Below are 24,885 nucleotides of genomic sequence, written 5' to 3'. Positions count from 1 at the left end.
GGGTCTCTGGGATTCTAGAGTGTCCTCTAGCACCTACAAGGTCATGACTGCTTAAGAAAAAAATTTTTAAAGAAAAAGAAATATGTATATATAGATGGGGCTGTTTTAGCCAGGGCTTAACTAATGGCAGCTGTTATGGTTTCTGCTGATAACAGCATGCTCGAGAGAAGGAATTTTCCTTACCATGACAGTGAAGGGGCTGTTGGGAATGTCGACGCCCCCAAAACGGACATAGATGACATAGGTGCCTGGCTTGGCGGCTGTGTAGAAAATGTCATAGGTGCCATCCTCATTCTCGATAACATCAGCTTCACCCTCAGTGCCGTCTGGGGTCAGAACTGTGCAGGTCACTTTCCCCTTCCCGGCAGTCTTGGCGTCAACCACAAAGCCCACTTCCTCCCCGGTTTTCACAGTGGAGGCAATTCCAGGACCTGGAGAAGAGAATGGAAGTTTCAGCCATGGACAGTGACCCTGGGGGCCTAAGAACAAATCACATATGTCTGTGTTGTCTGTATCTATAAATGTTAGACCTTCAACTACAGCCACATATAGGGATGTCCCAGAGATTGCCTGGGGAAGGTGATGCTGACAGAAGCATTTCATCTATCATTTATTATATAAAGAAACTGTGAGCTCGGAGTGTCAGTGAAATGCTGGATCTGGCTTGCCACCATTCAAGAGGATGGGCATGAAAGTCAACTTTCATCAACAAACAACATGTTGCGTGTTTTCTTAAGTGTCAGGTACACACAAAGATGAGCAAAATACTGTCTCTGCTCTCAAGATGCTCAAAATCTAATAGGGCAGATGGATGCAGGCCAGGCATCAAGAATCATAGCTCAACCTGCTGTAGAAATGCTGAGGGGGACAAAGTTACAGAAAAGAAACATCAACTGCTCTTCAGAGAAGAGTCCTGCAGTACATCCATTCAAAAGTTCTAAGACGTTATGTCCCAGGGTTTCCACATTGACAGAAGGCTTTCTTAGGAAAGGGGAAATGGCTGAGTTCTGAAGGACGGGAGCATTTGGCTAGGGGAGACCTACAACCTCTGTCCCTAAACGATGACCAATCTCTTTCTCTGACTTGTGGCACCTCTTTACACAGGATCCACACAACATCAGGGAGTGCAGAAAAGTCTAAACTAAAGCACACTGGCCAAAAAAAAAAAGGGAAAAGTGTGTAGAAGCAACAGGGAGTGATAAGAGCATGTTGTTCAGACATGAGTTGTAGAGGGAAGGCTGAAGCCGATCTGTGGAAAGCCTTGAATGACAGACCGACTGGCCTATAGGAGACCCCAGGTGAGCAGTTATCTGCTCAGGATTCTGCCTGAACGAGAGGCCAGAACAGGGCCTGGAAAGCAAGGAGGAAGTCCCCACCCAATACTGACATGCCCTTTGGTTAGCAAAGGCCATCCAGTTGACTCTGGCACGGCATATACTCAGGAGGTGGCAGATTGGCCAGTGTTTCAAAAGTTATCAAATTTTGCAGTGGGTGAGCCAAAATGGGCCAAGACAAGCAATTTACAAGCTTGCCCTGAAATCCAAAAGATTTTCTCCGTTCAGAGCAAGACAAGATATGAGAGAAACAGAACACATCCAGGGTGGGGCCTATGTTTAATTTTATTTAAGGAAGAGCAAATCTGTTTCATTTCAGAGATGGGGATTTATGTTTGGAAATCTACTTGAAGCAGCATCAGAGTTGCAAGAGTTGTACTTAGAAAATGAAGGGCCTGGGCTATTCAAATAGTCATGTCTTAGAAATGGAAGGAACTGTGATGCTCAAATATTCCTGGAGAATTCCTGAGAGACTTAGGCGTAAGTTCCAAGTGTTGAGGAAAAATCCAGGTCCCTGAATGTGTTTCTCTCATGCTGGTCTAACATGATCTTGAATAACGAAACCATCGACTCATGAAAGGCATACATTTGCTACTTTTCACGGGAGCTACCTTCACAGCTGAGATCTCAACAAAGGTACCCACTTCAAAAGTACTACTGTAACAGCCGCCATGTGCCTGGCACTGTGCTAAGCATTTTTCATGCCCGACCTCATCGAACCTTTGCAATAACCCCGTGAGTCTTTGATCCTTAGAAGAGCTTCCTGAATTTAAATGTTCTCAAAAAGATCTTAAATCTTAGTCTGACTGATGCTGAGAGGGATTGAGTATCTTGCTAAGCTACTTAACAGCTGTGTGATCAGGGCTGGCCCCTGGCCTTCTGACTCCAAAGCCCATGCTCCTAACCGTGACCTGCACTCACCCGTGGCCAGGCACTTGCTGGCATCGCCCGTCTGTGTGGCCCGGATGCGGTAGGGAGAGAATGGGATGTTATCCCCCCCATAGGTGACCCCAATCATGTAGCGTCCAGTCTTGTCAGGGATGTAGGTGACGGCATACGTGCCATCTTTATTGTCCTGGACGATGGCTCTTTTGGGTTTTCCCTCCTGGTCCTGTGGAACAGAGAAATGTGATTTGGGATACTGTCACCAAGATGTAGAAACAACTCATGGAAAACCTTGATACACGTTGCTCATTAATTAGTGCCTCTCGTGGGAGGAGACGGAATTACTGGCTTAATACAATTGAGTTGTTTTTGGTGGGAAGAGGAGAGGGTCGCAGATCCTTTTAACATGGTGATGGACATGGTCAATTTTTAGTAATTTTTCTGTCAAGCAAACAAATAGTGTTTTAGCTCAAAATCCACTGACACTAGGGTGTCCAGGGGGCAGAGGCCCCTGCTTGCACACTGCCACATTCACTCTCCCTTCTCTCTTCATTAAGGACCCTGATTCTCCACTAGGTGCACTGCTCCCAGAACACAAGACTCCACACTTCCTAGCAGCCTTTGCCACTAGGTATGGCCACACGATAGCGACAAATTTCTGGCAAATGAAAAGGGAGTGGAAATCTTTCAAGAGACTTATCATAGGGCTGTTTAAGAAAGCTGATGGAGTTGGAAGGCCCGGATTTTCCCGTCTGCCTTTTTCCCTCCTCTGGCGTGTCATGTGGATCAGATGGCCAGAGCACCAGGAGCCTCGTGGCCCAAGAGAAGACCGTAAGGACAGAGGCCACACGCTGGGACAGAGCAGCCACACAGCACCCAGGTGCCCTGCCCCTCAGCTTCTTTAACACAAGAGAACAATCCATGTATTTAAGGCACTCATTTTAGGGTTGACTGTGATGTGTAGCAGAACTTAGTCCTACCTAATCCAATGAGTAAGTTAAAACATTTTAAAATAAAAACATAGACATAGATATAACAGAGAGCAAAACACATGAGACATAGCAAAACGTGGTACTTGGAGCTATACCCTCAGACCTTACAGGCAAGCCTGTTTGTTCTCTTGCACAAGCACTGACTCTCTGGTGGGAAAAATCTGTCCAACATGAATTGGCATCAGGTCAGAAACTGGTTATTAGAATCCTGGTTCTTACCCCTGACCAGGGTTATCATTAATCAATGTGACCCCAGAAACGAGCTCCCAGTTACCGTTATCTGAACAGCAAGCAGGCCTTCCCCGGCATCTCTGGCATCGATCGCAAACTCCACAGGCAGACTGGCAGGCACGCCATAGGAACTGAGGCCAGGGCCACTGGCGGTCACTTTGCTGGCATCATATGTAGGAAGCACCTTGACCTTAAAGGGACTTGAGAGACACATATATACTCAGTCAGTATGGATTCATGTCAACCCCACTACATCTGACCTCTTTTACATGAAGCAACTGGGATGGCAAAAGGGATTTCTAGAGCAGATAACATGGTACATTTAGTCAATGTCTTAAGTCCAGCAGATATTTATCATTGGGAGGTAGTAACTATCATACAACAGACTGACTTTCCCCAATTGCATTCCGGGGAATATAAACTAATTCCAAAATTTGTTTGGGAAACATGGGGTTAACACGTTTAACCTTGTTTTATTACGCTAACACAACAGTCACCAAAATGGGAAGAGCATATTGGAACTTCAGTTTTACTATTTTATCTCATCCTCTTATTTTTGTATGCTATTAGTAAATACATAGATGTAATTTATAAATATTTCTACATAGTTAGAGCTACATAGCTAGAGCTCTTTATGTACATATGTATATTAGAGGTATGGGAAAAACTTTTGGATCTTAAGTATGATTATAAAAACCTTTGGAGGCTATTCTGAGAGGTGAAGAGCTTATGCAATATATTTTTTATTAATATGAACGAGGAGCAAGGCTTCTATCCCACACTTCCTGGGAATGTTATTGGCAACCAAATCCTCAAGTAAAGAAGTCAAAATCTTTGCCCTAATCAGAAAACTACTTGCAGGGTCAACAGAAAAAAGATTTTGATAAACTAATGTATTTATTTTTTTTTTCTCAAAGATTCCCAACTCCTTGATTTCAGCTTGTCCGTAAGTTAATAATGGCTGAAAGGCACAAGGTGTGGGGGGGCAGGGCAGAGAGCAGGGGCCCCAGACATAGGGTCTAGTACGTTGTGACGCCTGAGCTGAGCAAGCAGGCTCTCGGTGATACTTGCTGATTGGACGGATGGATGTGTGGGCCACCAGAGCAATACTGAGGAAGCCTGCAGAGGGGTGGGCTGGAGTCCGGTTTGGACCCCTTCCCTCCGTGTCAGGAGCTTACCTACGAGGGATCTCTTCATCAGCGTATTTTACAGAGACCATGTAAGGCCCTTCCTGGGATGGGGTATAGGTCACTGTGTGTGTGCCGTCCCCATTGTCCACCACGTTCACCGGCTCCACCAGGCCTGAGGGCAGAGATGAATGTTCTGAGTAACTGTCTGGCCTGCCTTATACTCCACCCTGGGCTGAGTACAAAAAGAATCACATTCATCCCCAAGAGCTATTGGTTTCCACTGATGAGTAACACAAAGGCAAGCAGGCCATAATCAGAGGCCTAAGAAATCACAGGACACAGGATCCCCAATTCATGGTTCCAGAAATGACCCCAAGAGACACCTTTAGCTTGTTACTGGCGGAAGTACACTCAGTCTGCCCTAAAGTATAATTAAGGAGCCTGCCCACACTCGTTCCTGCAGGGCGTATGGTGAAGATGCAGGCTGCAGACGTGATATATCCTTTCAAGATGGTTAGGCATGCTTGGGATGTAGGCCCAAAAAGTCCAGAACCTTGAACAGCAAAATTAACCAATGTGCTGGCCAGTCAAGACTTGTGGCCACCTTTGAGCAAAGACCACAGGTGCCAGCAAGCTGGGTGTAGGTGCGGGGCAGGTGAGGGTGCCAATCTCATGGGGTGAGGGGACCATCAGTGTGATGCTTGCAGGGGATGGTTGGAGATTATGTTAAAGCATAATCAAGGCATGCATTGTGTTGGTAGATTCTAGATCCCAGTTCCAAACATGAGCGTCAAGGATTGGTTAACAGCAGGGTAGGTTAACCAAAGCAAAACATACTCATTAAGCAAAGCAGAGGAGGGACGTACAAGGCAATTTCAGTGCAGAGGCCAGCAAGAGGCATTCGGGTTATATATATTAAAGCAGCAGCCAATAGGAAAATGCAAACCTGTCTCCATAAAGTCACCCTTCGGGTCACCTTTAAAGAATTCTGAAATGGCTTTCAAGGGGCTGCGCCATGACTGGGAATCTGTCTCATCAGCTAAAATTAAAAGGCTGTTACTGAAGAATCCGCCATAATAGAGGTACATATCTAACTAAGTAAAGCCTGCCCCTCTCTCTCTCTCTCTCTCTACACACACACACACACACACACACACACACACACACACACACACCTTGAAGCTCAGTAATTCTGTGGAATCAGATTCCAGCCCCATGACCTCATTTCCCCCAAACCACTTCTACCCTGAGTTCAAGGGGGCATAGCCTCCTGCTGAACTAACTCCATCAAGGAGCAAGTTCCTCTCCACAAAAAGGAAGCCCCCAATCTGCTACTTCTGTGAAGCCAAGAACACATCACTGGGGATAAACCCAGATAATTTAAGAAATTCAACAGAGAATGGCACATTGTAAGTGCTGGAAGAGGTAATGTGGTCGCACTAAAAAATGTGAATTTTAATGCACTTCAGGGCTTTGTCCCAAAATGGCCTGCTCACCTGAGCAACCCCCCATCCCAGGCTGTCAAAAGGGTGGACCAAATTGCCAACAATGCCCATCCTCGAAGAGACCTCCTCTCTCCAGGGAGTTGGGACAATGACAAAGCCATGTGCCACGTGAGCAGAGTATCTGTCATTTCCAGAAAGTGTGCACGTGGTCCATGTGAGCACCAAGGCATCTCAAACAGAAGTATCACCTCCAAACTCACCTCCCACCCAAATCCAGAGCAACCCCAGCCCCCTCACAAATGCCAAAACATGTAATGAAGCAGCCGCACAATGATTATACGTGGGAGCCCAAACACTATCTGCTTCATCTCACTACTTTAAGAAAACGAAATTAAAGCTGTATTATTAAGTGGGGGGAAAGACAGACCGCGAGAGGAATAACAGGCCTGTCTACCTTTTAGGCAGGAACTTCTACTGTTTAGCTAGACTATGGAGCAATAAAGTCATTTGAGAAATTTAATTTTAAGTTCCTGACCAAACTTAAAAGCAAAGTATCTTCTCTGGGTCATGGTTGTCTCTGCCCTGGGCAGGTGAATGTCAGCAGGAAGGCAGAATGAATACTCACCCCGTGGGCCCAGGACCCTCACTTCCAGTGGGGCTAGGCCAGCCTTGCTGCTGTCCACCGTAAAGGACTGTAAGACCCGGGCTCGGACACCCGAGCCCAGCCCGGGGCCAGCAATCTTGACCTTGCTGGGGTCCACGACATCCTTCACAGGAACCCTGAAGGGGCTGCCTGGAAAAGAGGTCACGGGATTCTGAGCGTCCACTGCAAGTTGTCTGAACTTAGCACGTGAGAAGCCAAGAACCAAGAAGACAACTTGAAGTACAAGATGGCAGGTACCAAGCCTGCTATGCCACACCCGTGTTCTCAGCCCCAGGCAGACATCATCAATCAGTCATGGCAGCCCTTCTTCCTGATGTAGTGGATTCGGTGGTCTAAGCAGCCACCACCAACAGACCACCACAGGAAACCAATATGCCATTGCGGGTACGACAGGATACCTTGTTAAAAATAACCCCACTATGAGTTTTGTACTGGGCCAGGAAAAGCTGGGCTGATGTTTAACCAACTAGAATTCCCATGCAAGCAAATCAGAAGCTAGCAGGTTGCTGAATGTTTCACAGCAGCACCTCACAAGTTCCCTTAGCTAGGAAGCCTGACACTGAGAGAATCAACCAATACTTTACTAAATGACTCTGCCTAGGAAAATTCTGGAGTCCAGGAGAAGCTGGCATTAGGCTCTGGGAAGCAGCAGAGAGTCTGAAACATAGAAAGGCACCATCTACATCTGATGGGAAAGCTGCACATGGGCCTCTTTCTGTTATTATGCTCAAAAATGGCCATATGCTTCAAGCTCATGGGTCAGCCAAACTCTCACCCCCTTCTACAAGGGGAATTCCAAAGTCTGATGGCATCCACTAGACTTTCCCAACAAAATCAAAATAGCTTTGTTGCCTCCACAAGCAGGAGGTACTCATGTCCACTGCCACCTGCCTGGCTGAAGCCACCACGTCATCTCTCTGGTGACGCCTTCTACCCATTTTCCGAGCCCTACTCTCCTACCCCACGAACAGCAGAGTTGCAAAACTAAAAGGTACCCATGGCTCCATACCCTGTCACCGAGCCCTGCTCTCTTTCTTCATAGCAGTTACCACACATTTTGGTCACATAAAGGCTAGACAGGAAGCTTCTGAGGCAGGAGCTTTGTCTGGTCCAGGGCTGAACTCCCCTTGATTAGTGATTACAGGAGTTTAAAAATCTATATTGAAAGAGCTGCAAGGACAAGTTTGAGGAGAAATATCACTTTTACTGAATTAAGGCTGAAATGAACATTTGAGTAGAATTACTTTGAGCTGAATGTCAAAGCTTTCTGATCAATGTGAGAGAAAGAATGAGGGTGAGGGTGTGTGCACAGTGGCACATGATAAGGGGAAAGAACAGACAGAATCAGGAAAGCATGTAGTCAGGAGACACTCAGCTTCCTAGGAGTAGATCCAGAAACCCGAAAATAGGACCCTCAGCCTGTCCCTTCCCCTCTGTCTCACTCTGGCATATGGCCTTCAGGGCAAAAACAGCACTGACCCATCCAAGGCTCCTCCTGTTTGGGGGGTCTTGGAATTTGGGGGTCTCTTTCTCACTACACACGAGACAAGGCATTAGCTGACTTGGGAGAAGCCCTAGAGTCCTTAGACTTGCGTCCACATCATACCACACATTCACCTGCCCTTCTAGATGTGTGTTGGGTGGCAACTGTTTCATTAAACACACAGAATGAGAGCCTATGGAAATTCCCCTGCTGGAACATAAAAGTTAGAGAGCCTTTCACTACTTTAGTCATATATTTCTTTATTGTTTAAATCATTTATAGCAGTGGGTCTCAACTAGGGGTCATGTTGTAGGGGGCAAAATCACCCCTAGTTGAGACATTTGGCAATATCTGGAGACATTTTTGGTTGTCACAAAATGGGCCACTAAATACACTATAGTGGGCAGGACAGCCCCACAACAAAAAAATTATCCCAAAGGGGGTGGTAGATGAGGGTAAAGGGGATCAAATATATGGTGATGGAAGGTGAACTGACTCTGGGTGGTGAACACATAATGGGATTTATAGATGATGTGATACAGAATTGTATACCTGAAATCTATGTAACTTTACTAACAATTGCCACCCCAATAAACTTTAATTTAAAAAAATATATATCCCAAAATATCAAGTGCTGAGGATAACAAACCCTGTTTTATAGTAAGTGTATATACTACATTACTACATAGGACAGAAATTAATAAATAAGAATTTGAGTTTGTGTGTCTTTATCAGCTACCAGGACTGTCAGTGAAAAACAGAAAACAAGATGCATGTATAAGATGAATAAGAACCAACCATAAAATAAAGTGGAGATTTTCAACTTCGTAAAAAAAACAGCCTTCCTTTAAATTAAGAACTTGGTCCTCCAACATACGAACAACCATTTTCAGTCAAAACTCCAAGTCAACACTTCTTTGCCATTAGTACTGGGAGTTGGGATATTCTTGGAGATACAGCCCTAAGGAAAAATCTCCCTTCTCCACAACTACAAATAGACTTTTTTTTTTATTTATTATTCAGAGAGAGAAGCAAAATCAAACCTGTTTTCATGCAAAATCAACTCTTCTTTGGGTTCCATTCAAAGGGATAGCTTACCAGGGATGTGGGCTCCTCCATATGTGATATTAACATCATAATCTCCTGGAGCAAAGGGGATATATTCAGCACTGCAGCTGCCATCTTTGTTGTCTCTGCAGTTTATCTTCGACTCTGATGGCCCCTCAACAGTTATGCCAAGCCCACCAATTCCTGCCCCTCTGAAAAGTGTGGAAAAGAAAGTGAAATAGTACTAGTAGTCCATGGCAGTCTGCTTCTTGCCAAAATTCATTTAAAAATTCCGCTATAAACTTCCCATTTAGCCAATCCAACTCAACTACTGTAGCACCTCTCACACAAGGAATTTCTTAACGGTGAAATAAAGATAGCTTTGACCCCTCCTTTCCAATGTTTATCTTTCATTTGTTTTCTTATCTAATTGCATTGGCGAGGACTGCAAGTACAATTCAGGTATGTGTCTTGTGATTGATTTTAATAGGAATTCTTCTGGTATTTCACTTAAATATGAGGTTGGCTATATATGTCTGCATTATCAGACATATATAGGAGCTTCCAAGTAGTCCTCGTTTGCTCAGCAGTTTTATGACTCTTACCAAGTGCTTTCTGGTAGCTTTTTAGGTGTACTCAGTCTTTCTCTGTAACATAAGTCTCTACAAAAGAAAATGCCTCCAATATCAGAGAAAAATTGCCTCTCAAAAGTTGGGAGACCATGACACATATGTAGGAAACACCCCATAAAACTTCTTTAAAGCAGTTAAACTACCTAGGGCTACCCTTTTAGAGACACACCACATAAATCCCAGGGACTTACCTAGTAACCACGGTGAAAACATTGGGTTTGTTGGTAAAGGCCTCTTTCAATCCAGGTCCTTGGGCTTGAACCCGAGATGGCTGGCAGCCTTCGGTTACAGCCACTTTGAAGGGACTATTTGGGATGGGCACATCATCATAGGTCACCTCCACTACATGGAGGCCTGTTCAAAAGAACAAAACAGAAACATATTGTAGAGGAGTCACTTATTTGTGGGAAGTGACGCTCTCCTCCAGGGTTCTACCACGCATTCATGTCTACATGCTTTACCATGTTATTGGAAAAGAGTAGGTTAAAGAAACAGTAATATTGGTATGATCCAAGTTTTAAAAAAATACAAACTGCCTATTTATGCTTTCTGTTCACTTGGCATTCCCATAAACCTCCCCCCACCCCGAACCCTCTACCCACTCACTCACGTGCAAACTCTCTTCTCCAAGCAAGTGTCACCAAGTCTACATTCAGTTATCTTAAACATACTACCCTGCTTTGGGAGAACTCCACCCAGTTATTAACCAAAAGACAAAGAAAAACCCATACTATGGAACATACATGCATCTATAAAAAGAGATTAAACTATCTATATGAGGACATTTACAGGAATCATGTACCCAGGTAATGAGGCTATATGGTGCTTTTTTTAATGCTTTTATGATTTATCAAATTTTTTAATGATTCCTAATATTCAGGAAAGAAATTAATGTGCTAAAAAAATTGGACAAATGATCAATCTCCATGACATCACTGTATAGCCTACTCAGGTAAGGCTTAAGCTAAACTCAGCCCAACTGTCACACTACCGGCCCAGTACGCGAGGCCCTGAGTGGGCAGGTGGCTCTGTTGGGGCGTGAGGTTTTCACATTCCCTCGTCACTTTGCAAGTGTCTCTGCCAAGATGGACTGAGCACGTGAGGCAGAAGTCAGCATCACTCGCTGGGAGGAAATGGCCAAGCACAACTCTGAGCAAGGGTCATGTCCAAAGAGAAGTCAACGCACCTTTCTCAAAGGGTGTGTACTCCACCTGGTAGGTCCCATCGGCATTGTCTGTGACGAAGCACTCGGTGGAAGCCCCCGAGGGGTTGGCAATGTGGGCTTTGATGTGGTCACCTCCCACCTGCGTCAGGGGCCGTGAGTCAACCGTGAAGTCGGTGGTGGCTTCACGAAACACATCTGCAGAGCCATCACACAGGTAAGAACATCAACACAATAGACCCAGGAGCAAATCCAAGAACCAAGGTTCTTTGCACTTTAGAAAACATTAAGTGACGACAAACAACTGGTTTCTGACTCTCAAAATCAGGAAATTAATGTGCACCCCTCCCCCAAAAGGAGCCCCTTCCAGAGTAGCCTCAGCCAAGTGACAATACAACCCCTTGTACACATTCTGGGACAGAGGTGGGGATCCAGGGAGGTTGCAGCCTCCCTCTTTTGTTATGAAACCCACCTTTTCCTTCTATTCCTGGCCCAAAGACTTTGACCCTGCTGGTGTCCACAGCAGGCTCCACCTTGACCCGGGCGGGGAAGTGTGGCACGAGCTCCCCACCATACTTCATGGTCAGCGTGTACATGCCGGCGGTCAGGGGCACGTAGGTCACGGCATAGGTGCCATCTTTGTTGTTCTCAATACAGACTTCAGCTTTCGCTCCAGAGTCTGAGACAGCTTCCAGACCCAGGGCCCCGGGCCCCGCTTCTGAACAGTCAACGCTGAGTAGCCCGGCTTCACCCACTTTCCCGTGCTCGAGACCTGGTCCCGATGCCACAACTTTAGAGGGGTCGAAGGGCATTTCAATGTCGGCCTTGAAGGGAGAACCGGGTATGTGGACCTCCTCAAAGAGAATGTTGACAAAGTATTCCCCAGGTTTTGTGGGAAGGTAAGAGACAGAGCAGGTCCCGTCGCCATTATCCGAGCATTCAATTTTAGCCTCGCACGGACCTTCCACAGTTAGGCCCAAACCTCCCGTTCCAGCTCCTTTGGTGTCAATGGTGAACTCGGCGGGCTTGCCCACAAGACCTCCTTCTAGGCCAGGACCATGGGCCTTCACCTATTTGAAGAAAGAATAAAAGTCAAACTCAGCTTGACACTGGTATTACTGCTCAGCCAGTACTGCTTTCAACACCCAAGCTTATAACTGGCACTGAATTACATCTCGGTCAAGTGGGCCTTCTCCCTGGGGCCTAACTTGGGTCACACACTCACCCCCACAATTGAGTTACAGCTACAATGCAGTTGATGCTGAAAATGGCTACAAAAGGGAGACATGGCTGTGAACTAATCAATACTGAAAGTCATAGCAGCGAGGCATGGCCCTCTGAAGCACAGAGTATGACTTCCCTCTCTCCTGCCATGCCCGGCCGTCCTGAACCACCAGGCTAGAACTGGAGACCTAACATCCATCCCACAAACACACACAGGTTTCCCAGGTTGAGTCCTTGTAGAACGACTTTCATAGACCTCACTGTTGCTCTGATGGCTATACCTCCCTGAAGAAATTCTGCATAATAAAAAATTAATGAGAATGATGGATGCATGTCATTATATACCTGTCCAAACCCACAGACTGTACACCAATAGTGTACCCAAATGTATACTATGGACTTTGCGTGATAACGTTGTCAATGCAGGTTCATCAGTTATAACCATGCACCACTCGGCTGGGAGATGGTGATAACAGGCAGGCTATGCATGCGTTGGGGCAGGGGGTACGTGGGAAATCTCTGCACCTTCTTCTTAGTCTTTCTATGAACCTAAAACTACTTTAAAAAATAAAGTCTAATAAAATTTTAAAATAGAAAAATCTAAATTTTAAACAAGGGAAAGGGGAGGCTGAGGCTTTCACCTCTCATTCAACAAGACAGACAGTTTTATAGGATTCATGCCATTCAGACCACTGGCCATACTCGAACACCCTTGATTCAGACTAGTAGGAAGAAATAATGAGAACAATCTACTTTTGTATCCTATCATTCTAGCATCTGTAAGGTGAGCTCATTCTGTGTACCAGATGCCAGTGGCGGCCTCCACACGCACACATCTCCCCTACCCTTACAGACTCACTTTGAAGCGAGTATCGTTATTCCACTAAGTGAGTGAGTTATTACACTAACAAATGACAAGAATGGAACCCAAGGACAGGGAGCCCCTCACAGCCAGAGAATGAGAGGAGGGGTGGGACCCAGCTGTCCACAGGACCCTGCACGCCGAATTGTAGAAGAGAGAACTACTGTTAGCCGTTGAGCACTGACTTTCATCACAGCATGATTTTCTAAAGGTGTTTGCCAGCATCAGAGGACTATGGTGTTACATTAGACACTAGAAGACACGTTCTGGAACGAACACAAAGCTGACCTTGGTGGGATCAGGCGGCAGTGAGGCCTCCACGGCATAGGGGCTCCCGGGCACGGGGTGTCCATCATAGGTCATGTCTACAGCGTAGAGCCCCTCCTCCCGAGGGATGAACTTGGCCGTGCTGCTCTCCCGGCCCGCCACGGGCGCCACCAGACATGGCACAACCTTCCTGGAGGGGCTCAGGATCGTTATGTCCAGCTTCCCCTGGCCGCCCGCACCCCTGGTGTCAATGGAAAACTCCTGATCCTTTCCAACTTCGACTCCTAGAAAAGGGAAAGAAGCCAAACTGATCAGCTGATCCTTTTAGCAGCAAGAACTGAGAGCACAGAAATGATGATCCCTTGGACATGGGGTCGTCTCAGCCTCTACAATAAGCAATAGCTGCTACAGAGGACAAGACGCAAGACTGAGTGAGAATCATCGGCATCTTGGCCTGAGGAACAACTGGTATAAGAACAACTATTAATTAATGATGGTAACAATGATAGCTATCATTTACTAACGCGTTTTGTACATCAGGCCTGAGTACAGCACATGATCTCCTTTAATGTTCACCACAACCCTATGGGGTATTTATTTATTAGTAACCAATGGCTTTAACAGAGGGAGAAACTGAGGCCCAGAAAGGTTAGTAACTTGTCCCGGGGTACATGTCCAGCAGATCACAAAGCTGGGACTCAAACCTAAATTTATTTGATTCCACAATCTGCTTTGCTGACCAGTCGATTATAATCTGACACTGTCCTCTTTCCTTTCCTTACTTTTGGTGTTAACTTTATATCAAAACATTCCCATAAGCCAGTGTTTTATTTACTAATTCTTGGCAGCAAATTTAATCCCACAGCCAAGAAGGCAAAAGTCACAGAGCTGGTATTTGAAAGGTCTTTGCAAAGCAGGGCCACAGAAAACCAACGTGTTATGTTTGACAAAAACAGGTTAAGGACTTTGAACCAAAACAAAAGCACTGGGAGCACAGCCCCCCACCCCCACCCCAGGGAAATCCTGACTCTAGGGCAACACAGGACCTGCCTAGATGAATACTGCCGAATCACAGGCAAGGAGCTCCCCGTCCCGAAGGCTTTTCCTAATTGGCATTGTGCTTTTCCTGGTCTGGAGAAAGGAGTGTTAAGGGGACACGCGAAGGGTTGGACAGTGACTGCTCGTATACTCAGAGCTGGCTGTCCCCCCAGGGACAAAGGAGCTTGGCAGCACTGAGCTCTTGCGTCAGAGCCCCGGGCTGGGAGCTGGCTCATTCACAACTCCTGCATTTGGGTCATAGGTCCACGAAGGTGCTCACCGATGCTCCTGCCGAGACCCCAAGAAACTCTCACTGGTGAAACAAGAGGCCTCCCGTGGGGGTACACGCCGAGCCCTGTGTGAGCCTGAAACCAGGTGAACGTGCCACTGAGGTACAGCCAGGCTGCGGTCACTTGGCAGCTAACGCCAACAAGGGGATTAAAGTGTGAATGTTTTCCAAGCAGAACTGCTGATGTAAAAAGGCAGGCTGAAGACATATGGGTAGAGGAAGATAATTTGAATGCAAAATAAACACTGCCAAATGTTTTCTGCTAGCACACATGTACATGCACACGCAGAGAGAAGGTCTGGAAGGATAGAAACTGAACCAAAAACAAAAAAGGAAAAAAAGAAACTGAACCATAACTTTGGTTAATCTAGGGAGGGAAAGAAGTGGTGATGGTTAAAGTGGAATTTACTTTTAACTGTGGTGGTTTTTAGATGAAAAATCAGTTTAAAAAAATACTGATTTGGGTAAAAAATACTTTTATGATCACATGTTGAACTTCTAAAACTGAGTGATAAATACATCAGCCTTCATACTATATACCATTCTCTTTACTTTTGTATGTTTGAAATTTTCCCTAATAAAATTAAAAATTTAAAATAAATGAAATGATCTTGTAGTAATAAGATATTTAACAAGCTAAAGGACTATTGGGCTAGGTGTGGGGGTGCACTGTAATTGTCGTTTCTGAGAGCCAGGGAACTGGCTTTTGTACTTGACTCTCAACCCTCACTTGGAGTCAGTGGCCAAGGAGAGCTGGCACAGTAGAAACTCACCAGAAAGCAATGTGCCCAACTTCTTTGTAATGAAAACATTTCACTGTGATCCAAGTTACTGAGGGGTGTTACTGAGTTACTGTGCCAGCCTCTGAATTATGAGCTCATTTAATTTTCTCAATATTCCCTTGAGTGTTCTTAACCACCCCCACTCCTACCCCTACCCGCCCCCTCCTCCCAACTTTACGAATAAAAAAACAGGCTCAGCGAGACTGAGCAGCAGGTAGGGTCACAGAGCTCACGGAAAACAAGTCCATCCATCTGCAAAGTCTTGTAAGACAGAATTTGCTTCTCTGCAAACGTCTTTTGAAGGGAATCTAACTGACGGCCTTGGATGGTGGTCTTCAATGACCCAGCTCCCCTCCCTTCATACACTTACTGTTTTCCAGGCCGTTAATTTTTATCTTGCTCAGATCCAGCGGAGCAGCCACGCCTACGGTGAAAGGGCTTTTCGGGATGGGGTCCCCACCGTATGTCACCAGAACCTGCATGTTGCCCTGGAATGAGAGAAAACCGAGGACACGTTTGAGGACTAACTTTGTGTTTCAACCTGTCTTCTGGATCTTTCATGCTTCCCAGAGACACAGGGTATTGGCTTTAGAAAGCATCTCAGACATATTTCTCTAAGCTTCTGGCCCCATGGTAAGAAAGTCAGAGAAATCAGATAAAATAAGAGCAATGAATAAGAACAGGGACAACATAAGGAGCGTCCTGTCCTCTGTGCTTGTAAGCATTTCCTTGATTCAATCTCAAAAACAGTCCTAAGGGGTGGTTCCCTCTGTCATCCTTTTTCCAGGAAAGGAAACTTCAGGTCAGAAAGGTGAAGTCACCAGCCCCCAGAGTCCCATGCCTGGTAAGTGTGAGAGCTGGGCCTCACACCCATGGCACCCAAACCCATATCCTAGCAGCTTTGCCACACTACCTCCCACCCAACACACACCCGGCCCCGGCCATGGGTAAAGCACAGAGCCTGGGAGCCTCTGACCAAACAAAATCTTTTTTTTTTCCCCCCTGTCCTGGGAATTGATTTCCGGCCACCAAGCTAAGAAAGAGATTTGCAGGAGTTCACCTGGACCTGTTATAAGACCACTGCACAGTATCTAAACTCCTGTATCTTATGTCAAGGAAAGAAAAGTTGCCAGACTGAAGGCAGGCTGGGCCTGTGGGCTTGGCGGGCCCCAGAGGCTATGGAGGCACAGCACGGACGTATGTACTGCCGTTCTCCTCTGGCCCATCCTGGCCCACTCTCTGCTGGCTTCCTCTCTCCACAGTCGGCTGAGTGCCCTCTCTCCAAACCAAGGCTCCATGAAAGCCCATGGCTGTCTCAGTCGATTAAGATCCCCTCACCTCAAAGGTCCAGGGATAATGTAAGAGGACGTGGGAGGGAAAGCCGCAATGGGAGAGAGAGATGAATCTTCCCAGGAATCCAGCGGCCTTGCTGGAATCCAGCCCCTGCTGAAAGCTGTCACTGATCGAGTGTTAAAAGGGTGTAGCTTTTGGCCTATGTATATTTTCTCACATTCCTTTTGTAATAACAAGGGGGGGGGGGGGAGCCAAGAAAAAAAATTGGTTACATCAATGAAGAATGGAGGATTGATTTTCCAGGATTTATTTGCACTGCACACAAAACCAACAGGCCCCCTGACTCCAGGGTGTAACATTTCATGGTAAAATGTACACAGATCAGACTCAACAGAGTAGGGACTGACTTATTACTTCAGCCTCTGTGGCATTTTCAACATGCCAGCTCTTCCAGAGCTTCAATTTGCCCCCAAGTCCCTAACTCCTACGTGCTAGGCCTTACAGCTCACCCAGGGTCCTGGAAAAACCTTCTTGACCACCCACCCTCTATAAGTTTTCTGATTGCCTCTCTGGAGCGCCAAAACAGAGAGGAATCAAAATCCTCTTTCAATTAAACCTACACATCCCATAAGAGCAAGTATGTTCTCATTACCAGTCATAAAACAAAACAAAACGAAAACTCAGATAGGAAATTAACTCTAAATAACCTAACCAGGGGAAGGAAGAAAGCTTAGAGGTTTGCACCTGCGCTGGCCTGCAGCATTTTAAGGTTTCCTCGGCGGCCCCAGCCAAGGATGGGACTGTGCTTTTTCCCTAGAGGCTCTGAAGTAAGCAGTGTCTGAGCAGTGACCCTGGCACATATCACAAAAACATCGCAGACTGCAGGACAGTTTTAGTCTCTCCCCTTTGTGCTTCTGAGACGTTTACCTTATCCTGCAAACCACACGCGCAAGAGCCCCTCCGAGAGCTCGGATGAGGATAGGATGGAGAGCCGCCCACAGGCCCCAAGTCCAGACACCTCTGTGACACCACAGCTGCCAGCAGTAATACTACTTCTACCTGTGAGGCTCAGCGAGCTCCTGGGGTTTCCTAAAGGTGCCACAGTCGCAGGTGGCATTTTCAATTCCCAGTGGTTCCTGACTCAGCATGGAGCTGCTGCCACCAGCTTCTCAAACTGCTCTATTTGGGGAAGCTTGGGGTGAGAAACTGAAGTCACCTGAGGTCACAGACAACCAAAAGCGCAAGAAGACGAGATCCTCGGGATAAACGGCACTGCATGATTTCCCTTCCAAAACATCAAGCCTTTGTCTGACTTTTGGGAGGCCCCCAAGCCTCAGCCCAGCAAGTCCAGTCCTCTGAGGCAAAGAGAGCTCTGACCACTATGTTCTGAGAAGAGCTAACAGGATCAACCAGCACCCGCACCCCTGGCGCCCCCACAGGACTGCAGGTACTGGGAGCAAAGAGCCAGCCATCAGGTACGTCTGCGGCTCCTCACACAGCAGTCTGCCTTCAGAGGCTGCAGCGCTCACCCACGCCCATCTCTCCACACACACATACCAGCTGCGTTTCTGGAAAGTTCCAGCTTGCTATTCCCTAAAACCACCAGGAAGTGTGCCTGGGGGTGTCAGCCTGCAAAGGATGCTTCCCGCCTCTGTCCAGCAGAGTTTGCTGGGCTGACCCGGGTTTCTTAACCACCTCCAAGAGCAGGGCTCAAAAGGTATGCTTATTTAACCCAATCTTGAGCTGTCCGCTGCTCTTCAGAATGAAAGAGTTCAAAGGAGAATGAGAAGGTGCAGGCTCCACTCTCCTACCGCATTACAAAGTTCTTCCATTGTCTCTGCTTGTGTGTTGTGGCTTCATTTATTCACCCATTTGGCCCTAAATCCATACGGAGCTCCCACAGCGCCAGGCCTTGTGCTTGGGGCCAGAGATGGAAATATAGACTATTTATATTTATATCTATATCTATAAAAATAGGATATCCTGTCCTCGGCAAACTCACAATCCAACAGGAGAGATTTAATTTGTTTTCTTTACCATAGAGAAATGTGCAGAATTGCAAGTTGCTCAAATAACGAAACAGTGAACTTCAGTCTACATAACAAAGGACTAGAGACACCGTGGAGCTTTTCACACTCGAGGCAGTGACTGACAGCAAGGCCTCCTTGGACATACAATGGGCATCATTTGGACAAACAGCCCCAAGTGGCCACTGAGCATGCAGACAGCCTTCGAACCTGCTATCAGAGAATTAGATGACCTTGACCTTGGGGTGACTGGAGTATGGAGCCTCCCACCCTAGCTTCATTTCAAATATAACGAAACAGGACCTGGGCTCCTGACCTCCACCTCGGCCTCGACTGGCAGCTGGGGGCACCCGGAGCAGTGGGTTCTAACGTCCTTTCTGGGGGTGTGGGTCAAAACCTGAGCCCGCCCTGGCGTGTGCAACTTACGTCTTAGCAGCTCAGCCGAAACCCAAAAAGGTATACAAAGGATAAAGTTAAGCATCTCAAAATGTTTTCAGAAGCATCTATGACCTTGAGATCTTGACCAGCATGCATGGCCATGCATTCTGGTACCTTCTCCCAAGGCACATGGAGCACTGACAAGAAACATGACATCAAGCTAGCACTCTGAGAGGTAAGGCTCCCACCAGCCCTTGGAAGCATCCGCAGGAAAATAATTGCCTGCTTAGCACTGTGCAGCCTGACGAGAAAAGGGTCTCTAACTTATGAAAGTATTCGTTCTACCATTTCTAATAATGAACCCCATTAAAGTTCACACACACACACACACACGAAGAAGCACAGCTGATGGCAAGAGGCCACACTTGTAATGTGGCACACAGAGCCTGCCCCAGACAAACACGCCCACTGTCAGGGAGGTTTTCAGAGCAAAGATTCTACTGCCAAGGATACCAGCCCCCGATGCAAGGAGACACCTACACCTTCCCTCATCCTCACTGTATGCCTCATTGTTCCCCACTACGCTCTGGCCAGCTCCTTACTGGGGTGGTCCGGGCAGGAATGACGCTTCCTGAGCAGTGTTTCTGAGAAAGCATCGCCCTTCTCCTACAAAAGGCATTTCTCTCATAGGGGGACTCTGCTGTTCAAGAATGAAGGAATCTCAGATGTTTGGAATGACTGATTAGAACACCTGGTCTGGGCAATAAAATCCAGGCTTTTCTGCAAGGATGTCTGCTCCCCAGACCCTAGAGGTGTAGACGTGAAGCAAAACAAAATGTTGAATAAACATGAATTAGTACAGAGAGGTAGTTTTTAAGGCCCTTAACTGCCTAAAACAATCATATCAAAGCAGCCTGGCTGGCAAGATCCTGTCTGTATTCCTGAATTCTGTGAAAGAGGACAGTATGGGGTCCTAAATATTGTACCGGGGCTGAGGGCCTAAAGGCTAAACTGGCTCTTTGAGGAAAGACCTTGAGAAAGATGCCACCACAACACCTTGTAAAAAAGGGTAAACTAAGCTAAAAGGGCCAGGAAGGAAACATAAAGGCATGACACCTCTTTTTCAGTAACTCATCAAAGACTCAGCAGGTAAGGATGGGAGAGTGTGTGAGAGAGAGAGAGAGATTATTAGGTCCTGAACTTCAAGAACTTGGCAATTCTCTGCTAAAACCCAAAACGTAGGTGGGAGATTGGGGTGCGGAGATACAGGCTAGCTTCCTGCTTGTTCTTGGGGAATCCCGCAGGCCCTCCTGAAAGACCAATCGGGCTCTTTGTCAGCTCCCAGACAGGTGCAGAACGAAAGGCATGAAGGCCCGTCTCCCACAGGGGAGCCCTTCAACAGAGCAGTTTACACTGCTGGCACCCAAAGTGACACAGCACAGCACTGAGGGGAAAGGGGATGGAAAGAAGCCTACCTGCTGGGTGGGTGTGTATTTAACTGTGTGGGAGTAATCATAATTATCGATGATATCCAGATCCTTCACCGCATCACCAGGAAGTGAGCTGCTGAACTGTACATTGAGTGGGGCTTTTCCGGCCCCTTTGGTGTAGACAGTGAAGTGGGTAGGTTTCCCGTTTTCCACACCTGGAAAGATAAACCGGGACGTGAGGAGCCAGGCCTGGCCCAAATGGTTTCACTTTTAGAACCAGTCTGACAGGTTCATCAGCATCAGCTCTACCCAGGCAGCCAGAGACAGGGCTGGGGCTCAGCCATGCCAACCACTCGGGCAGGAGCTCTGATCGAACACCCCTTTGGTGGAGGTACATCCCTCAAGGCCCCAGACCAAATACTGCCATTGCCACCGCCTACAGAAGGCCTCCAGGACGGCCTCACGCACACGCCATCTTACCTGCTTTGCTAAGCCCCGGGCCTTCTGCCTTCACCTTGCTGGCATCATGGGAAGGGTCGACTTTGACTCTGAAAGGGCTGGCGGGGATTTCCTGTAGCAGAAACACTGTCTCAGTAGGAAAGCCCCTGGAGCAACTGCCAGAGCTTAGCCTTCTGCCCAAGTGCATAGGCAGAAACCCTCAGCACAACTTTGATTTGAACGGGTGCTGAGCAAACTTCTGTTATCACCGTGTCAAGTCTTCATGCTCTAGCATCAGGTACGGACCATAATCGGTCACTTAGGAATGCCTGGGTCCCCTGTATCACAGGCTTTGGCTCGTTTTGATAAAGGACGGTTTCCCCCAAACAAATCTGAAAGCTCTGAGCCTTTCACACCAAATGTTGAGTATTTAGGATACAAAAAAATACTACCAAGAAGAAAACCAAAAATGATAATATAGGGTGTCAGAGGGAAGGAAATGTCCTCCAGAGAAAGGTGAAAGCTAAGGTTTAGGGAATACAAGGAATTGATCAGAAATAGAATGGTTACAATTCTTCAATAAGAATGTTGAGACTGTTAGTGAAGGCAGAACAGGTAAAGTGGATGAAGCCAACTCAAGACCAACACTTTTGGGAACAGAACTTTCTTCTGAGGTCCCTATTTTTATGTAAGGCTGATTTGAATCCCCAGCATTCCATTATTCCCTATTTTTGGTACTGCTTCGCCCTATCTTCACTATCACACATAATAAATAGGAACGCTATCTGAAACATCCACATTCCTCTCTCCATAAAAGTTTCAAGGTTGAGGCCAAAGGCATTGGTTCAAAGAGGTCAAAGCTAGAAGTTCATTACATTTCAGTGAAAAACTTGATGAAAGTTTATAACAAACCAATTTCTTTCAAGAGTCCCACTTTTAACCACTGAATAAATACAAGACCTCACTTTTGTTAGAAAGTGGTCAGATTTTAGTTCTGGGTTTTTTTTCCTTCTTGTTTTTAAGGAACCAGAGAGGAAAACTATTGAGCAGAATTCTCAAGACACCTTCCCTATTGCTAAAAAAAAAACAAGAAGAAAATATGCAGATAGGGGGCCAGAAAGAATCTAGACCCAAACACACACCTGAGATGCAAAGAGAACTTTGATGGTGTATCGCCCGGCGGCAGGAGGCACATATTTGACTGTAAACGTGTCGTTGGCGTTGTGAATAATGTCAAAATCCACATCTTCCTCGTCCTCACTCAACACCCGGGCATCACATTTAATGCCAACGCTGACATCACCTGGAACAGACCAGCTCATTAGCACCGGTTTACAAGAAACAGCATGTCCAAGGCAATCACTTCCAGCTCAGATGAACACCCTAAAATGAGCAATTGGGAAGTTTCCAGTAAGAAACACGAGAAAGAGATAGTGGTAAGCCAGGGTTTTGGAGAACGGATGGAGGATTAGCAATGATGTCACTGAAGAACTGACACAGACGCTCATTAGATGAATAATTACCTATTCAGGTGGACTACTTCCTGGTTCAAAGTTTACTGCCCTTGAAATGTTATGAAAACGCCTTTATTCCCCAAGGAGCAACAATCGCTGCGTTGGGTGAAGCCCCCTCTCACCTTCCCCGGCCTCGGTACAGTCCACTGTGAAGTGAGTAGGCTCATTGGCCTTCAGTCCACTTCTCTCCACGCCTGGCCCAAACACTTTGACCTTCTGGGGATGGCTACCCTGCCCAATGTTGACCTAGAGAGAACATGGAGAAAGTTGTAATCAAGTTTTCCTCTATTTGGACCCAGTAAAAGACTGTTAGGGAACATTGTTACAAATGGTCCTTTGAGACAATCTAGAGCACTCTGTCCCTCAGGCCATGCCATCTTTCAGGCCCACCCAGGATGGGTCTGCCTTGGCCATCAGGCAGACCTGCCGCAGGACTGGGCTTGTCATACCACGGCCAGGATTCCGCCTCATAACCTACCCTGTAGGGGCTGTGTGGGATGTTCACCCCTCCCCAGACCACAGCAATGGTGTGCTTGATGGACTTCACTGGGGTGTACGAGCAGGCATACGTGCCGTCCATCCGACTCTTCATCTGGACATCAATGGGCTGGCCTTCCCCATCCTGCAAAAGATCAGGGGCTAGGGAGGGAGCTGGCCCTCACACCGTCTACATCAAATAGGTCCATGTGGCCTCTCAAGACGGTGAAGTCACCACTCACTCATCCAATAAGACTTCATGGAATGACTATCATATGTTATCACAATACAATGACCATAACCACAGGTGATAAAATACTACATGCATTTATTTTTAATTATTAAGAGCAAATGGCCCCAAAAGAAAGCCATGACCACTCAATACTTCTTAATTTCAATTCCTGCATTTAAATCCTTTGGGCAAATTGAATTAAATTAACATATTTAATAAATCCTTATTTACAAACGTCCCATCTTGCATGGCCAAGGAAGCTTCCTCCATACCAAAGGACATTTACAGGGAAATAGGAAACAATCAAGCCTTGTTTCCATAGAACACAAATCATAAAAATGAAAACACCATGCTTTACATGTTATAATAGCATCTTACTTACTCCTCACATAAGCCCATGAGATAAATATTCTTATTATTCCCAATGTGTAGCTAAGGAAACTGAAGCTCAGGTGGGCTGAGCAACTTGCCACTAAACTGTCGGATCTTATCACCTGACAATTACCTGCACAGGTGGCCCCTGCAAACTTACCTGAGCAAGTATCTTTAAGGGAGCTTTTCCAGCATCCTTAGGATCCACGGTGAACTCAGCCAGGTTGTTGACGATGCATCCAGATTTCTCCAAACCTGGCCCGTATGCTTGGACCTGGAGCAAAGAATCAATAATGATTCTCTTTCTGTGTAATGCCCCAACTAAACCCCTATATGAAGAGTGATGACCAGGGGACAGGAGAAGGAGAAAACAACTGTGCCTGGCTTTATAGCACCCACGTAACAGGATGGTTACGGGAAGGAAAATGCTCAAGTAGGCTCTAACTTCAAAATAAAAAACAATATCATTAACCTCTTGTGAGGTCCCAAACTAGCCTGGGCTCCCTGACTTATTCTGAGCTGACATAGAGAACTTCCAGTAACTGGGGCGGGAACCTCCAGCAATGCCCCAATTTCAATGTTCCCACTTTGAAGGGGCTCAGAATCTTTACTACAAACAGCATTCTAAATGTTTGCAGCCCCCAGAGAGCAAAAACCCCAGTTGGCCAAGAAGGGTAGCTCCCAGCCGACTGACATCAGCCTATGGACAGCTGCCCACGTGGGCCAACAGCAGCACACGGGGGGTAGGTTGGCTCAGGCTCGATGCTTATCAGCTTGAAAAGGGTGTGAGAGGAGCTCTTGGAAACACTGCTCCAATTTAGGAGCAGGCAACTGAGAGAAATATGGAACATCTTGAAATAATAACAACAGAAAGTGACAAGACTGAAATAGGACGCTCTGGGTTGTAGGAAACAGCTTCTTATGGAGCTGCCTACCGGGGCCAGGCACTGGGCTAAGGGCTGTTTTTATGCATGTTCGTCACCTCCTTGAATCATCCAGGGAACTCTAGGAAGCAGATGCTACAATCATTCCCGTTTTATAGAGGAAGATATCAAGGGTCAGAGGTAAGTTACTTGCCCAACATTAGAAAAGTACTCAGTGGTACTGCCAGGATTCCAATTCAGGCCCGTTTCCTTTCTAAGCTCTAAGTGGCTCCCCTTGCCATCTCTCAACACTCTGCTTAAGGCAACCCTCCAGGCAGAAGGGAAGATGTCTGGAGCCAGAAAGAGAAGACAGAAATAAAAGCAGCTGGCTCAC

The 24,885-nt window shown here is 46.6% G+C and overlaps 1 protein-coding gene across 7 annotated transcripts in view; it reads right to left on the bottom strand.

The window, feature by feature from the left end:
• FLNB (filamin B) overlaps nucleotides 1-24,885 on the bottom strand; it is a 125,340-nt gene that overhangs the window by 29,205 nt on the left and 71,250 nt on the right. For 4 of the 7 annotated variants that reach the window (XR_012489718.1, XM_019724157.2, XM_019724158.2 and 1 more), the window contains exons 13-30: nucleotides 23,789-23,902; nucleotides 23,026-23,169; nucleotides 22,670-22,793; nucleotides 22,176-22,336; nucleotides 21,076-21,166; nucleotides 20,641-20,810; nucleotides 15,838-15,955; nucleotides 13,380-13,642; nucleotides 11,478-12,075; nucleotides 11,030-11,203; nucleotides 10,035-10,197; nucleotides 9,263-9,423; nucleotides 6,643-6,810; nucleotides 5,519-5,611; nucleotides 4,621-4,744; nucleotides 3,486-3,642; nucleotides 2,256-2,445; nucleotides 184-431 (exon numbers count right to left, since the gene is read on the bottom strand). Coding sequence is in view for 6 of the 7 variants with exons in the window: in XM_019724157.2 (XP_019579716.2) it covers nucleotides 184-431; nucleotides 2,256-2,445; nucleotides 3,486-3,642; nucleotides 4,621-4,744; nucleotides 5,519-5,611; nucleotides 6,643-6,810; nucleotides 9,263-9,423; nucleotides 10,035-10,197; nucleotides 11,030-11,203; nucleotides 11,478-12,075; nucleotides 13,380-13,642; nucleotides 15,838-15,955; nucleotides 20,641-20,810; nucleotides 21,076-21,166; nucleotides 22,176-22,336; nucleotides 22,670-22,793; nucleotides 23,026-23,169; nucleotides 23,789-23,902 (3,261 nt within the window). In the remaining variant the exon portion in view is untranslated. The remainder of the gene's footprint in view (nucleotides 1-183; nucleotides 432-2,255; nucleotides 2,446-3,485; nucleotides 3,643-4,620; nucleotides 4,745-5,518; nucleotides 5,612-6,642; nucleotides 6,811-9,262; nucleotides 9,424-10,034; nucleotides 10,198-11,029; nucleotides 11,204-11,477; nucleotides 12,076-13,379; nucleotides 13,643-15,837; nucleotides 15,956-20,640; nucleotides 20,811-21,075; nucleotides 21,167-22,175; nucleotides 22,337-22,669; nucleotides 22,794-23,025; nucleotides 23,170-23,788; nucleotides 23,903-24,885) is intronic. The other 3 variants (XM_019724160.2, XM_019724161.2, XM_019724162.2) reach the window with 1 other exon arrangement.

Source organism: Rhinolophus sinicus, linkage group LG10 (assembly GCF_036562045.2).
Source record: "Rhinolophus sinicus isolate RSC01 linkage group LG10, ASM3656204v1, whole genome shotgun sequence".
Classification (NCBI taxonomy): domain Eukaryota; kingdom Metazoa; phylum Chordata; class Mammalia; order Chiroptera; family Rhinolophidae; genus Rhinolophus; species Rhinolophus sinicus.
Note: the sequence above shows the minus strand (reverse complement) of the source record. Positions and strands in the feature narration are given on the sequence as shown.